This window comes from Herpailurus yagouaroundi, unplaced genomic scaffold, assembly GCF_014898765.1.
Source record: "Herpailurus yagouaroundi ecotype Mexico unplaced genomic scaffold, PumYag 188, whole genome shotgun sequence".
Taxonomy (NCBI): Eukaryota; Metazoa; Chordata; class Mammalia; order Carnivora; family Felidae; genus Herpailurus; species Herpailurus yagouaroundi.
In genome coordinates this window covers 954,748-969,931 of record NW_024412419.1, presented here as the reverse complement: position 1 = coordinate 969,931, position 15,184 = coordinate 954,748, and the positions used below count along the sequence as shown (strand labels likewise).

The following is a 15,184-nucleotide window of genomic DNA, read 5'->3' as shown; positions in this document are numbered from 1 at the left end:
GTGTGCCCGTCTGTGTGCACGTGTATGTCTGCATGTGCTCCTGTGTGCTCCTGTGTGTGTGTGCCTCTGTGTATGCACGTGTGCCCTTGCGTGTGCATGTGCTTGTGTGCCCTGCATGTGAACGTGTACCTCTACACGTGCATATGTGCCCGTGTGCACGTGTGCCCCTGGGTGTGTGCGCCCCTCTGCATGTGTATGTCAGCGTGTGCGTGCCTGTGTGTGTGTGCACGTGTGCCCCTGGGTGTGTGTGCCCGTCTGTGTGCACGTGTATGTCTGCGTGTGCTCCTGTGTGCTCCTGTGTGTGTGTGCCTCCCTGTATGCACGTGTGCCCCTGCGAGTGCATGTGCTTGTGTGCCCTGCGTGTGAACGTGTACCTCTACACGTGCATATGTGCCCTTGTGTGCGTGCTCTTGTGTGCGCGTGCCTCTGCGTGTGCACGTGTGCCTCTGGGTGTGTGCGCCCCTCTGCACGTGTACGTCTGCGTGTGTGTGCCTGTGTGTGTGCACATGTGCCCCCGTGTGTGCCTTTTCTGTGCACACGGGCATGAGGGTGCCCCTGTGCACACGTGCACGTCCCCCTGAGCGCGAAGCTCTTCCAGCAGTCCCAGAACAGGCCCCTGGCGCACGTCAGGTCTTTCCCGGCTGTTCCTGCCAGGACCCCTTCCCCGGCACTGTGTGGACCCCGGGCTGTCCCCTGCTCCCCCACCGCGCGCGCCCATCCCACGAGGGTCCCCTCCCCTGGCTCCCGGCCCGGCAGGCAGGACTGGGTGGGGGAGGACCACGGGGGCCAGGGCCGCGTGCCCGTGTGCTGCCCGCCGTCCAGAGGGTGAGCCGCGTCCCCCTCTGCCGCAGGTTACCACTACAACGACCTCGTGTCCCCCCAGTACCTGAGCCTCATCGCCAACCTGTCCGGCTGCACGGCCCACCGGCGCGTGAACAACTGCTCGGACATGTGCTTCCACCAGAAGTACCGCACGCACGATGGCACCTGCAACAATCTGCAGCACCCCATGTGGGGCGCCTCGCTGACCGCTTTCGAGCGCCTGCTGAAGGCCGTGTACGAGAACGGGTTCAACACCCCGCGGGGCATCGACCCCGGCCGGCTGTACCACGGCCACGCGCTGCCCGTGCCTCGCTTGGTGTCCACGTCCCTGATTGGGACCGAGACCGTCACGCCCGACGAGCAGTTCACGCACATGCTCATGCAGTGGGGCCAGTTTCTGGACCACGACCTGGACTCCACGGTGGTGGCCCTGAGCCAGGCCCGCTTCTCCGACGGACAGCACTGCAGCTCTGTGTGCAGCAATGACCCCCCCTGCTTCTCGGTCGCTGTGCCCCCCAACGACCCCCGCGTCAGGAACGGGGCTCGCTGCATGTTCTTCGTGCGTTCCAGCCCCGTGTGCGGCAGCGGGATGACGTCCCTCCTCATGAACTCCGTGTACCCGCGGGAGCAGATCAACCAGCTCACCTCCTACATCGACGCCTCCAACGTGTACGGGAGCACGGAGCACGAGGCGCGCGCCATCCGGGACCTGGCCAGCCACCGGGGGCTCCTGCGGCAGGGCATCGTGCAGCGGTCGGGGAAGCCGCTGCTGCCCTTTGCCGCCGGGCCGCCCACGGAGTGCATGCGGGACGAGAACGAGAGCCCCATCCCCTGCTTCCTGGCCGGGGACCACCGTGCCAACGAGCAGCTGGGCCTGACCAGCATGCACACGCTGTGGTTCCGGGAGCACAACCGCGTGGCCGCCGAGCTGCTCTCCCTGAACCCGCACTGGGACGGGGACACCATCTACCACGAGGCGAGGAAGATCGTGGGCGCGCAGGTGCAGCACATCACCTACCAGCACTGGCTGCCCAAGGTGCTGGGCGAGGTAGGCATGAAGGCGCTGGGCGACTACCGCGGTTACGACCCGGGCGTCAACGCCGGCATCTTCAACGCCTTCGCCACGGCCGCCTTCAGGTTTGGCCACACGCTGGTCAACCCCGTGCTCTACCGGCTGGACGAGAACTTCGAGCCCATCGTGCAGGGACACATCCCCCTGCACAAAGCCTTCTTCTCTCCCTTCCGCATCGTGAACGAGGGCGGCATCGACCCGCTGCTCAGGGGCCTGTTCGGCGTGGCCGGGAAGATGCGTGTCCCCTCGCAGCTGCTGAACACGGAGCTCACCGAGCGGCTCTTCTCCATGGCCCACGCGGTGGCCCTGGACCTGGCCGCCATCAACATCCAGCGGGGCCGGGACCACGGCATCCCGCCCTACCATGAATACCGAGTGTACTGCAACCTGTCGTCCGCCCACACCTTTGAGGACCTGAAAAATGAGATCAAGAACCCCGAGATCCGGGAGAAGCTGAGACGGTGAGTTGAAGGAGGAGCCACCGTGTGGCGTCTTGGGTTTCTCAGCGTTGTCAGGGTCAGGCGTGCCGAGAAAGGTGGCCCCACGTGTGCATGGCTGTTGTTCTCGGGATTCTAGTATGTGTTTGTGCAGCCGGGAGGGCAGAGCCTATGGAGGGGTCGCCTTCGGAGGCCGTGCAGGTGCAGGGAGCGGTGGCCACAGCCACGTGGGTGCCCGGCCTGCTCGTGCAGGGGAGTCCGATGGGAGGGGAAGGACCTGCGGGGAACCTCGGGGCCCAGTGTGCGTGCGTGGGGCTCTGTGGGCAGCTCCCTTGCTCGCAGCAGGCAGAGAGCACCAGAGCTCGGCCAGCACGACAGGGACACCTCTGTGTCTGGGGACCGCTGCCCACAGCCTCAGGCAATCGTGCGGGCTCCAGGGAGCAGGTGCCTGGGGCCTGTGGTGCTGGAACCGTGAGGGTGCTCTGGGCACCCCAAGACCACAGGGGCAGCAGGGAGGTTAGCGGCCTTGGTCCCTGGCTGGGCGGTGCGTTAGACCTGCATTTCTCCACTCACTCAGCCGTCCGCCCTTCTCACGGGCACGGCTGCCCTTGGCTTGCTGACTACGTACCATGTGACTTATCGTTTCTTTAATGCAAATAGTCCCTCTTCAGAGTTTTTCCATAACGATCCCTCCTCGTCCTCGGACTTGTCAAGTACGTCTACAAGTCATTGTATATTTAAGTTGCGTTCTTTCACGTTGGAAAGAATTGTTTGAAAAAGGAAAGCTTTCTGAGGCCACACTGCGTGCTTTCTGGACTCTCCGGTTCACCCGGTTCGCTTATTCTGAGCTACTCACTTTCCACCGAAGGTGAGGCGTTCTCCAGTTAGGATCTGACCGTGGCTTCTCCAGGACGATCACTTTTTGCTCGTAACTTATCACGAGGTGCGACGACGTGAACGAACCTAGCCCTCCTGAGTCCGGCGCGTTCCAGCATCCTTTAAGTAACGGTATCAGGCTGCCGGTTTGTGTGAATCCTGCGGCACTGGGACATCACGGGGCATAGAACCGCTCGGTCACGATTTGCGGGATCTGTGTTTCTTACGTGCCAGTCCCGTCCGGATGAACACGGGTCACTCTCCCGTATTTCTCTGCTTTGCCAAACTCCGTTCACGACAGTGGGGAGACCCTAGCGTCCCAGTGCCACAGGCCAGGGGAGGGGTGCCCGCCTCGTGCGCCGCAGAGAAACTCCACCGTCTTCACCACAACAGCGAGTTCTTCAGCCGTCAGCCCCCGAGCCCCGCGGGAGGGGTGGGGGGCCTGGCCCGAGTGGGGTGCTCCCTGCTGGCTGTGGCCCCCGAGCGAGCGGGTGTGGGCGCCGTCCCCTCGTGGGGAGCGGCTCCTTCAAGCAGAGGCCGCGTCGGCGGTGAGGTCACGGGAGCCGTGCAGGCTGGGGCTCCTGACTTCCCCGCCTGCCCTCAGCCCCGCTCCCTGGGGAAACCACAGCACGAGGCTCCTCTGTTTGCAGCCAAGGTCAGTGCTGATGGAGTGGGGCTTGGCGGCAGCGCCCAGCCACCCTTCTCGAGGGTGCCTGAGCAGCACCCCCTTTCCTCTGTGGCCACAGCCCCGCGGACGGAGCCGGCCGCGCCTCTGAGCCAGATAGTGCACGTTTAGAAAACCCAGCTGAGCTCTGAGTCCCAACTGAGACCAAGCACCCGCGTCTGGGAGAGCCGCATGCGTGTCTCAGGGGAGAGCCTGCCGCCAGCTCTCTGTCCGCGTGCTTGTGCTTCGGGGGAGCTGGAAGAGCTCGATGAAAGTGTTTGCTCTTGAACGTTTCAACCCCGCTGTCTTGGCCTCCTGTGCTGTTCTGCTGAGCAAATGGCTTCGTTACTGCAAACCTATTTTCAACAAACGGTAGAATTCCAGCGTCACAATTACCCCTTGGAAAGTCTGTCCTCAGTTATGTGAAGTTTGTTTATTTATATTTATGAAAAAAACCTGGAAGGTTGTACATTATCCTGCCAAGTGTGATGATCTCTGAACAGAAAATGTGGGATTTACTCTCTTCCTGTATTCCTTGGTTTTTCTAAACTTAGAATAAACGTGCGGTTTGCTTTATGCGTGTGTATACGTATGTGCACAGAAAGTAGGGAAAAGTTTTGAAATGTAACGGATAGACGGTTTGAGTGATGATGATTGTTCTCTGTGGAAAGCAGGTCCGAATGATGCTAAATGCTGGTACAGATGGGGACTTTCTCACGTTGGTTTTGTGTACCAGCTACCGCACGCCTATGCAAATTTGAGGGTTCACTTGGTTGTTTTCCTCTGTAGGTTATACGGGTCCCCCCTCAACATCGACTTATTTCCTGCCCTCATGGTAGAGGACTTGGTCCCTGGCAGCCGACTGGGACCGACCCTGATGTGCCTGCTGAGTACACAGTTCAAGCGGCTGAGAGATGGGGACAGGTAAAGGCAGGTGCCGGAGGGACGACAGGTGAAGGCAGGTGAGGCCGGGGAGAGCCTCTGCTCGGAAACGCACCTTTCCGGGGACTCGGGGATGTGCGGGGCAGGTGGCGGAGACTGTGTCCAGGTGAAAGTGGATGAGCGTCTTCGCGCCTCGCCGCGTTCGTGATTAGCTCCCCAGTGTGGGGACTTGCCCCCGACTGCAGCCCCAGGACCACGTGACCCAGTTCACAGGTGCTTTCGTGCCCTTCCACGTAGCGAGGGCATCTCTGTTCCCAAGAACGGTGCACACGGTTCAACCGCCGTGGCAGTTCGGAGGGATCTGAGCTTCTGGCAAGACTGACACGATGTCACGAGTGGGGTTCACCGCGGGGCAATGCAGCAGGGGCCGCGCCACGCCAGGGGTCTCACCCCCACCTGTGCCAGCTTCTCTGCTGCGTCCGGTACAGGCCCCGTGTGTTGCGTCTTGAGTAGGAGGCGTGATCCGTGCTTGAGCCCCTCTTAAGTGACAGCGGACTGGGCCCCGCGGCGTCCGTGCTGTCGGCAGAGCTTCCTGGCGGTTTCCCCGCGCCTCCGCGGGGCCTCCGGGCGTCTGACCTTGCTCTCACTCTGGAAACAGGCTGTGGTACGAGAGTCCGGGGGTGTTCTCCCCGGCGCAGCTGACACAGATCAAGCAGACGTCACTGGCCAGGATTCTGTGCGACAACGCGGACAACATCACGCGTGTGCAGAGGGACGTGTTCAGGGTGGCCGAGTTCCCCCACGGCTACAGCAGCTGCGACGACATTCCCCGCGTGGACCTGCGCGTGTGGCAGGACTGCTGCGAAGGTGCGCGTCCCCGATGCCTGGCCCCTCCCTCGGCCCCTCCCTTGGCCCCTCCCTCACCTCTGTGGTTTGTCTTCCCCACTGCCTGCCCGCTCCTGCCGCGCTCACCGCCTGCCGTGGTGCTCCCGGGGCATCTGGCGCGGTGCTCCCAGGGTTCTTGCTGTGGTGCTCCCGGGGTTCCTGCTGAGGTGCTCCTGGGGCAACTGATGTGGTGCTCCCGGGGCGTCTGGCATGATGCTCCCGGGGTGTCTGGGTTGGTGCTCCCGGGGCTCCTGCCGTGGTGCTCCCGGGGTGTCTGGGTTGGTGCTCCCGGGGCTCCTGCCGAGGTGCTCCCGGGGCGTCTGGCATGGTGCTCCCGGGGTGTCTGGGTTGGTGCTCCCGGGGCTCCTGCCGAGGTGCTCCCGGGGCGTCTGGCATGGTGCTCTCTGGACGCTTGGCCGCAGTGGGGACAGAACCAGGTACCGCCCCTGCGGGCAGCCACGTAGGGTCGCTGCACAGTCTGAGAGGCCGCGATCATGAAGGGCTGGTGGTGACGTGGTGGCGTTTCCTGTAAGTGACGTGCCCAGTGGAGGAGACAGGAGACAAGACTGTGCATGAGGAGACGGGCTTCTGTGTTGTCTCTGAAACCTAATGTGCGTCTAAACGGGGGCACTCGTGTGTTGTCCTGAGTGTCGTGTATGCTCACGCGCGGGTGGCCCTGCCACGTGGACGCCCCCAGGATGTGTGCTCAGTAGAGAAGTGTGTGCTGTGCGTCCAGACCCCTGTGAGAACACCGTACCCGGAGGGGCGCGTTGTGTAAGATCGGGAGGCGGGCCGAGGCCTGTGGAGGGGTGGGGAGGGGTGGCGCCCGGTCCCTGCCGCGGAGCCCTTGCACTCCCACTGTGGCGAACCACGAATTTCACCTTCTCATTTGAACGTGATTTTGGCTTCATTGAAACTGCACTTGGAGACTGGAATGTGGAAGCCGGGTGCGTTTGGAGCTGCCCTGTGTGCGTGACCCACACGCCCGCGGACACAGCTCCTTCCGCCCGGCACGCCGGTGGACAGGAGGCACGGACTAGAGTTGTTCCCTCTCCTTTCCGGAAGAAATAGTTCGGTCAGGCTCTTGTCCTCACTGGTGATTACTCTCAGGTGGCTGCTGTTTGCATGAGGAGGTATCGGAACCTGGGTTCGTGGCCTAGAGCCGTTTGCGGTGTCTCCCTTTGAGTCCGTGTGCGTGTGGGTGCCTGCGTTGATTGGTTGTGCGTCTGCCCCCATTGGTTCTCTGCGTGTGAACGTACGGTGTGTGTACACGTAGGTGCTAAACAGGGATGTGTGGCACACGCGGTTCACAAGAGAGTTCGCGTGAAGATGAGGACTGAGTTTACTGCACGCCCCATCTTCCAAAGCATTTGTATTCTCACTATGACCTCGAAGGAACCATGGTCTTGTTTTTAGTTTTTTTGAAAAACATCGTCCTTGTTTGTCCAACTCCGCGTGCTTTCCTGCAAATCTGGCAGAGGATGCAGGAAGCTGTCCTGACCCCTGGGAAAAGCCGGTTCTCGGATAACTGGCTTCCTGATAGCTTTACCAGGGGCCCCTTGCTGCATAGGAAGGGGCTGAGCCGGGGTTCCTGTTGTTCCGCTCGGAAAACCCAGAGTCCCGGGAGAGACGGGGTCTTGCCAGGCGGGCCTTTCCTGGAGCTGCTGGGGCCGGCTCTCCTGTCCGCGCAGCTGCCAAACGCATTTCTGACATCCTTTGTCCCCGACGCTTTTCCTCTGGAAATAGCAGGCCCGGTCCAGAACTGACCAAGTTAAAGGATGCTTTGTGTTTAAAAAAAAAAATTTTTTTTTACATTTATTTATTTTTCAGAGATAGAGTGAGACAAAGTGACAGTGGGGGAGGGGCAGAGGGAGAGGGAGACACAGAATCCGAAGCAGGCGCCAGGCTCCCAGCCGTCAGCACAGAGCCCGACGCGGGGCTCGAACTCACGGACCGTGAGATCACGACCTGTGCCGAAGTCGGATGCTCAACCGACGGAGCCACCCAGGCGCCCCGGAAGGATGCTTTATAAGCTTTGTCTTTTATTGTAGCGCCAAAGTCGTGTTTAAAATACAGTAGGAAAAGAAAGTTTCGACAGACCGAACGTCAGTTGCTGTTTCCTTTGCATTCAGCTTCTAAAGACTCGATGAAAGCAGCCCTCTGAGCTCCCCCCGGCGTCACAGCCACGCATCGTGTGCAGAGGGGCCGGACGGGAGGGCTCCTGGGCGGGTGGTTTCAGAGGGGAGTTTCAAGTTGCCCCTCTGTGGGCAAGGAAGAGCACATAGGCACATGTGCACACTCTTGCACGTGTTGGTGTATTTTGAAGTAATCGCGTGGGTTGTAAAATACCGCGGGTGATTCCGGGACCTGAATAGATGCATCGGTCGTTTGTTACGTATCAGTCACTGTTCTCTCTCCCGTGTATCTGTATGAATTCACGTGTGCCTAAGTATGCATGCGCGTGTGTATGCATATGTGTATACACACACGTGTATGCATGCACATGCGTGTGTACGCCCACGCATGTGTATGTGCATCTGTGTGCACGTGCACACACGCATGTGTGTACTGTGTATGTGTATGCAAGCACAGGCGGGTGTGTGTCCACACGTGTGCGTATGTGCATATGTGTGCACACATGCACACATGGGTGCGTATGTGTGTACCTATGCATGCATATGCACACATTGCGCGTTTGTACACTTGTGTATGTGCATAGGTACGCACATATGTATACATACGTGTGTGTACTGGTGTGTGTGTGTGTGTGTGTGTGTGTGTGTTTGTAGGGAAATAGGGCACATTTTCCTGAACTAGAGGAGGAAGTCTGAGCGTGCTCCCGAATAACTCACTCACGTGTGTGTGTGGGCAAGATTGGGAAATTAGCGTGGATACACATGCACGTCCCACGACAGGGATTTAATCTCGCGCCCCCGGGTCCCCTCTGTCCTCCTCCGGGCCCGCCGCAGCCTCTCCCTGGGTTCAGATCCGACCCGGCTCTGCGTTCGGGGTGCTGGCGCTCCGCGGGCGGGGCTGCGTTCTCTCGGTGCGGCCACAGGAGGCGTGTGATGCCGGCCTGTCCCCCCGCGCGGGACCTTCACGAGGATTACTGGCTGGATCGTGGTGTCTGTTTGCCCAGCGGGAGTGTCGCCGTGGGCTCCTGCTGCCGCCCCGAGGGGCACCTGGCCGCACGGTGTGAGCACCGCTGGGGAGGGTGTGTGCTTTAGCGCCACGGGCTGCGCGTCCTCTGCTCCCATGAGCCTACGCTGTGACCCTGCATCGGGGCGGAGTGGCGTGACATGGGTCCGGGAGTGGGTGGGAAGCCGAGTGGTGGCTGCTGACGATCAGAGGCGCGTGGAGGCCTCCGGGAGGTGCGGTCTGCGGGCAGAGGGGCTCCAGGTCCTGCCTTCCCCTCCCAGCGGCCGGCAGACAGAGCGCGGCCTGGCTCTTGCCCCAGCTTATGCTCCACGTCCTGCTGTCTGGGGCCGGGCTGCCGGACAGGGCACCAGCGTGTGCAACGTGCTCCACATCGCCACCCCCCCCCCGCCCCCCCCGGCCACAGGGGAGGCTGACGCCCTGGCGCGAGCAGACGGACGTGAGGCCGGGACCGCGTGCCCCCGTCCCTGTGGTGGGGGAGGCCGGCGTGGGTTTGAGAGGACAGCCGCAATGCTTCGTGCCTGCAGGAGGCCGGAGCAGGCTGGGGGCTCCCGGGAACGGGGGGGGGGGGGGCGGCGGGGGAAACACAGAGGCCATCTTGCCTGTGGCGGAAGAAGGGAAGCACAGCCGGGCCCTCGGCCGCTGTGGCCACCAGGCGGTGGCTCGAGTCGTACACGAGCCGGAAGGCCAGCTGACGTCTCCCAGGATGAGCCTGTGTCTTCTGAATTGGACCCAGCGCCACCCGACACAGCCCTGCTTGCGTTTCAGACTGCCGGACCCGGGGACAGTTCAACGCGTTCTCGTATCATCTCCGAGGCAGGCGGTCCCTGGGGTTCAGCTACCAGGAGGACGGCCCCGCCGGGGGAGCAGGACCCGGGGGGACACCAAGGTATGGCCGTCTCCGGGGTGAGGTCCCGGTGCTGGGCGGGGGCACGTGCAGCCGCTGGTGGCCTCCAGCTCGAGTCACAGGTCCCCTTCTCCCCTGCGCAGCGTGGGGCAGCACAGAAAGCGCCCCGGCAATGCCACGGCTGTGTCCCGCGAGCGTCCACAGGTTCCGGGGACGAACGACTTCAAGGACTTCGTTGTGGAAATGCAGAAGACCATCACGGACCTCAGAGAGCAGGTAACTGCCTGGCACGTCCTCTCCCACGTTGCAGATGGCCCTGTGGCCACCGTGACTGCGTGGGCGTGCCACTGGTCTGCCCTCACTTGGAGCCTCCAGGGACACCACTTCCTTCTGGGGCCTCTTTGTGGCCTGTCCCCGGCCCAGCCACTTTGGGCTGCCCTCAGGATTCCCACAGCTGGGGGGGGGGCTCATGCTTTGAGCTGCCCGCAGGTGCCCTTGTGGGAGGGGGTTCCTGGAGCGGCCAGAGTCCGTAGGTCAGGAGGGGGCTCAGGATTAGGGCCGTGAGGGAGAATCCACACTTCAGGTCCCATCTTGAGGCCATGACCATGCGATCCTTGTTCCCAGGGCGGGATCAGGAGCTGGTTTGTGGTCAGGACCCCCTGGTGGGGGCAGGGCACCGTCTATACACTGGGCTCTTCTCTGGGCATCCGTAGGGTTTGCAGAAAACCGTCTGTCCTCCCCGGCTCAGGGGACTTGCTTCCTCCTCTCCCGTCTCTGTGTCCAGGCCTCCGTGGTGGGCTTTTATGTATCACGAGTGGAGACTGAGGCCTTAGTAATGAGCGTGCAGACCTCGGACGGTCCTTTTGGCAGCGATTCCTGATGTTGTGGAAACTTCTGGAGACGTGCCTGTGACTGGTGGTCTTGGAGCACGACCCCATTCCTACTTACGGGGCCGCCAGTCCTCAGGGATGGGACCCTGGGGTCTTCTGTCCCAGCCTCTCGGAGAGGTGTCCCGGCTCTGACCGCGTCTGCCCTCCTGTCTTGACGTGGATGTGCAGTGTGAGGCGATCTCACCTGATGGCCTTCATTTGCTGTCACACAGCAGATGGAGACAGGCTAGGAGGGGATAGCGGGCACCGTGCAGACTTCAGGGTTTAAGGCACCGGGAGCAGCCCCCACTTGGAGCCTGAGAGACAACCAGGCTGTGACAAGCACAGGGTGTCCTGGGGGCCCAGCCCGAGACGGGTGGGCGCTGGGAGGCCTGAAGACAGTCTCTCGGAGACCCTTGGAGCGTCACGGGGGGGGGGGGGGGCCACGCTCTGCAGGGGGGGTAGTGTGAGCAGAGGCAGGAGGCAGCGTGAGGCCAGCGTCTGTGGGTCCGTGACTTCTCGCACCTGCAGGATGAGGTGACTCTGCCGTCCCGTCTGTCCCCTTTGCTCTACGCAGCTCTGCGTTTCAGGGCAGGTGCTGGTCAGGGGCGCCAGGGCTGGTGCCGTGCGGGGGGACGTCTGCTGTGACTGCAGCCCAGGAGGGACTGGGGGCACCTGTCGGGCTCCGTGCGGCCGCGCTGCATCTCGCAGACGTGCTCACGGTCTCCCCGAGGTGGACGCGGCTCCAGTCCTGGCTTTGCTGCCTCTGGCTTTACGCTGAAACGGGGTCAGCAGCCACCGAGGGAGCCCCCGCCGTCCCCAGCAGCCCTGCCCGGCCCGTGGCCCCCGCTGCTGCACCTCAGGGGCCTTCCTTCCCCTCCCTTCTTGGAAGGTCCGGTGGCTTTCGAGATCGGTTGTGCTGACAAGTGCCGGCTTCCGCTCGGAGCCTGCCTGTGACCTGCCGGCTCGAGTGCCCGTCGGCCCGTAAATGTCAGGTCACCAGGCCGTGGGTGAGCTGGGTGCTGAGTGCCGGGGGCAGGTGACTTCGCTGCTCTGGGCGGCGGTCTGGCCTCGCGCAGGGGGGAGGCCGTGCTGTTTTCCACGTGCTGTCACACCGTGTGCACGTCACGCGTTTCACTGACGGGGGCTCGTAGGGGGTCTGCGAGTTCACTGTTCGGCCCACTCCTGCCCTCCGTCAGAGCTGCGGGCAGCATGTCAGGCAGTTGTGCCCAATTGTGCCCATTCTGGGGGGTCTGGAGATGCGGCTGCCTGTGACGGAAACCCCACGCGAGGACAGTCTGGACGTGCCGTCACCGCCGGCCCAGCCCCAGGGTCGGAGGAAGGGACGCCCACGGAGCCCGGTCACGACCGTCGGCCGCCGGGGTCCAAGCTCAGGGTGTTCCCGTCCGGCTGGGTCTGGCGCTCACCGGCCTGTGGGAAGCCGCCCTCCGATTCTCCGGGCTCCTCCTGCTCCCCCGCAGCTGCGCCTCCCGTGCCTTGCAGCATAGGCCTGGGTGTGGTGTAGGCCGGCTCGGCTGTCGCCTGCCTGGTGACGGGCCGCCCCTGGGAAGCGCCGCTCCCGGCGACGGCACAGCCGCCCTTGCAGAGAGAAGCTTTTGGTCGCGTGTGACCCGCACACGTCTCGCTTTGCTTTGCGGCAGATAAAGAGGCTGGAGGCCCGGCTCAGCGCCACAGACTGCACGGACGCAGACGGGGAGCCTCACGCCAACGGCGCCACGTGGAAGCAAGACGCGTGTACCACCTGCGAGTGCCGTGTGAGTGTGGGGCCCCGGCACGTGGGCTCCGGGGCGGGCGGCCGCAGGGTCCGCCAGAGGCCCCAGTGCTTGTTTGGGGAGGGGGTGGCTCTTCCCCGAGAGCCGCCGTTACGGGGCGGCCCGCACACCGCTGCCCGAGCAGTCCCGCTGGGTGGCCTGGGCCTCCAGAGGAAGGGGACGGGCCGCCGTGGTGCCCGGGCCGGAGGCTGGGGGCAGAGGCTGGGGGCACAGCACAGGGCAGTGGGCCGGTCTGGTGCCCCAGATGCGCGCCAGGAAGGGGATTCTTCCTCCAGTCCGGGGATGGGAGAGGCAGGCTCCCCAGGATCCCTGGCAGTTGTCACGTTTGGGTAGAGCAGGGACCGCGCCTCCTGACTTTGTCCTCCTCTGGCTGACATCCCCGGACGCGGGGTCTCAGGGGTGGGGCCAGGAGGGTGTGCTGAGCCCCAGGTCCCGGGCTGTCCTCAGGGTGGGGGGGATGGTGGGGAGCCGAGGGCAGGGACCTCCCGGAAGAAGCACAGAGTGTCCGAAGCCGTGAATCACCCGGACAACGACCCCTGTGTTACACAGTGCACCAGAGAACTCGGGCGCAGGCGGGTGGGGGAGGGCGGGTGGGCGGCGCCCAGGACGCGCACCCCGGGAGCTGACTGGTGCTGGCGCCTCTCTCCTCCAGGACGGGCAGGTCACGTGCTTTGTGGAAGCCTGCCAGCCTGCCGGTTGCCCAGCGCCCGTGAGAGCCCCCGGGGCCTGCTGTCCGGCCTGCCCGAGAGACGGCTCGGGGAAGAGGCCGTAGGCTCCGCGAAGCCTTCGGCGTCCACACGGGGCGTGTGGACGAGAGGGACCATCGCCGCCCGGGACCCCTTCTGTCTCCGGAGGAGCACAGGTGCTTAGACCAGAGCGTTGGCGGAGGAGAAACCACGGACGCACGTCCTGACTTCACGTTAGATTCTCAGGTTTTTATTTAAGTTTTTTTAATGACAAATTGGTGCTACTAGTAAATTGCACGGTCCAGTTATTTAGGCTCCTGGATTCGTGTCCCTGGACGCTACTCGTCTCCCTAACCAAACGCTCGTCCCGCTGGGCTCCGACGCCTGGAGCTTGGCAGCCGCCCGCCGTGAGGGCGCGTCACGGAGCCGCCAGAAGGAAGCGCACTGCAGGGAGAGCGAGATCAGGACTCGGCCGATGGGCAGGCTGCCGGGAGAGCCGGCTGACGTCCGGGCGGCGGGTGCGGGCTCCCCGGCCCCGACCCGACACCAGCACGGAGCACACGGCCCCGCGGCTCAGCCCCCGCTCGCCGGCGACCTCCAGCACGTCTCCCGTGAGGACATCCAGCCACGTGCAGAAACCACGGCTTGCGTGGCGCCGCCTGGGGTGGACCGAGTGTGGAACCCCCCTCCCCCCCCATTCCTACTCAACCCCAGGTGTGGTGCCCGCACGGAGGCCTCTCCCGACGGAGGTGTCAGTGTTGGCGACTTTCTGACTTCAGGTTGTGTAAGTGCCTTAAGGAAACAATCAGTCCCTATACCTCATTTGTATCTTCAAAGTGCAGGATGTTTGACGAGATTGCGCCCATGTTTGCGGTGTTCGGGTGGCAGAGAAATGCCTTCCGCTGTGCGAAAGTCGTCTCCGAATTCAGTGAAGAGCAACGATCATACCTCGTGGTCTCTCTTTTCAATTGACCAGAAACCTCCCTCTTTGTTTTCAATATGAAGTGATCTGTGTCCTCAGAAACGTGTCCCTGAACATGCGGGCACCGTGGGAAGTGCCCCGAGGTCACAGGTGGTTTCGTATGTGGGGGGCGCGTCCCGGGCTGGGGGGTCGGGGGCACCCCATCCCTGGGGTGGCCAGGAGGCCGTCGGGCATGTCGTGAGCAGTTTTGAAGCCCGACCTGGGCCCGGCACGGCCTTCCTTCCGGAAGCAGGAGACCCCGGCTCTGTGACCAGCCGGCCCCAACCGCGGGAGGGAGTGCACATCCCCGCCATGAGCGTGTTCACAGCGGCTCTAAACACAGCCAACTTGACTTCTCATCCTCGTCACGTCGAGTGGTAAATACAAGCTGGTGTTCCGTGGGGCGTGGGACTGCCCCTGAGGGATCAAGTCACTTTTAACACCCAACCCCTAGAACCGATTTCTGTCGAGAAGAGAGCGGAGGACTGTCCACAGCGTGATAGTTGTGGAGGTTGCTCAGGTGTAGAACGACAGCGGACCCCACCCTCCGCGAGCGGCCGGCATCTCCAGGCGCCTTGGTGGCGGATTGTGGTTTTGCTTGGAGGCACATGCACGTGGGCTAGAACGGGTGACTGGGACCGTGTCCTCTACCCGGAGGCGCGGCTGCCTGTGACTCGCGGTGCCTGTCTGGAACCGCAGCTGGAACGTGGAATGTGGCGGGGCCACCGGATTAATCTCACACGGAGCGTCCGAGCTGCGGGCGGGGTCCCGGGGCCCTCTCGGCAGCCACGGTGACGTGAGGCGAGTGTACATATTTATTTACTTTCTGATGTTGCCAACAGACAAGTGCCTTTTTACGTTCATTGTAACCAGTTCATACCAAAGAAACGTTTGCACTATGTAACGATGCCTTCAGTTCAAATAAACGGGCCACGTTTTCAAACGGGGAGTGGCGTTCTTTTTTCCCTCAGCCCGTCGTCGGGGCGGCACCTCGGGGGCCCTTGGGAGGCCGACAGCAAGGTCGGGACCCGAGGCAGCTCCTGGAGAGAGCCCAAGCTGCTCTGCCCGTGCACGGTCTCCCACGAAAATGTGAGAAAGCAGAGAAAAGGAAGCACAGTTAGAATAGATGCTTTGGGGCCCCTGGGGGCTGTCAGTTTAGCGTCGAACACGATTTCAGCTCAGGCCATGATCCCGCAGTTGTGGGATCGAGCTCCGTTTCAGGCTCTGCTAACAG

General features: G+C 62.8%; 1 protein-coding gene across 1 annotated transcript in view; it reads left to right on the top strand.

Moving 5' to 3' along the window:
* Window positions 1–14,896, top strand: part of PXDN (peroxidasin) — a 55,903-nt gene extending 41,007 nt beyond the window's left edge. The window contains 7 exon segments of the mRNA XM_040495953.1: window positions 852–2,355; window positions 4,661–4,795; window positions 5,412–5,620; window positions 9,563–9,683; window positions 9,785–9,917; window positions 12,172–12,285; window positions 12,956–14,896. Of these exon segments, the coding sequence (XP_040351887.1) occupies window positions 852–2,355; window positions 4,661–4,795; window positions 5,412–5,620; window positions 9,563–9,683; window positions 9,785–9,917; window positions 12,172–12,285; window positions 12,956–13,075 (2,336 nt within the window). The 3' untranslated portion in view covers window positions 13,076–14,896.
* Window positions 14,897–15,184: the final 288 nt, after the last annotated feature.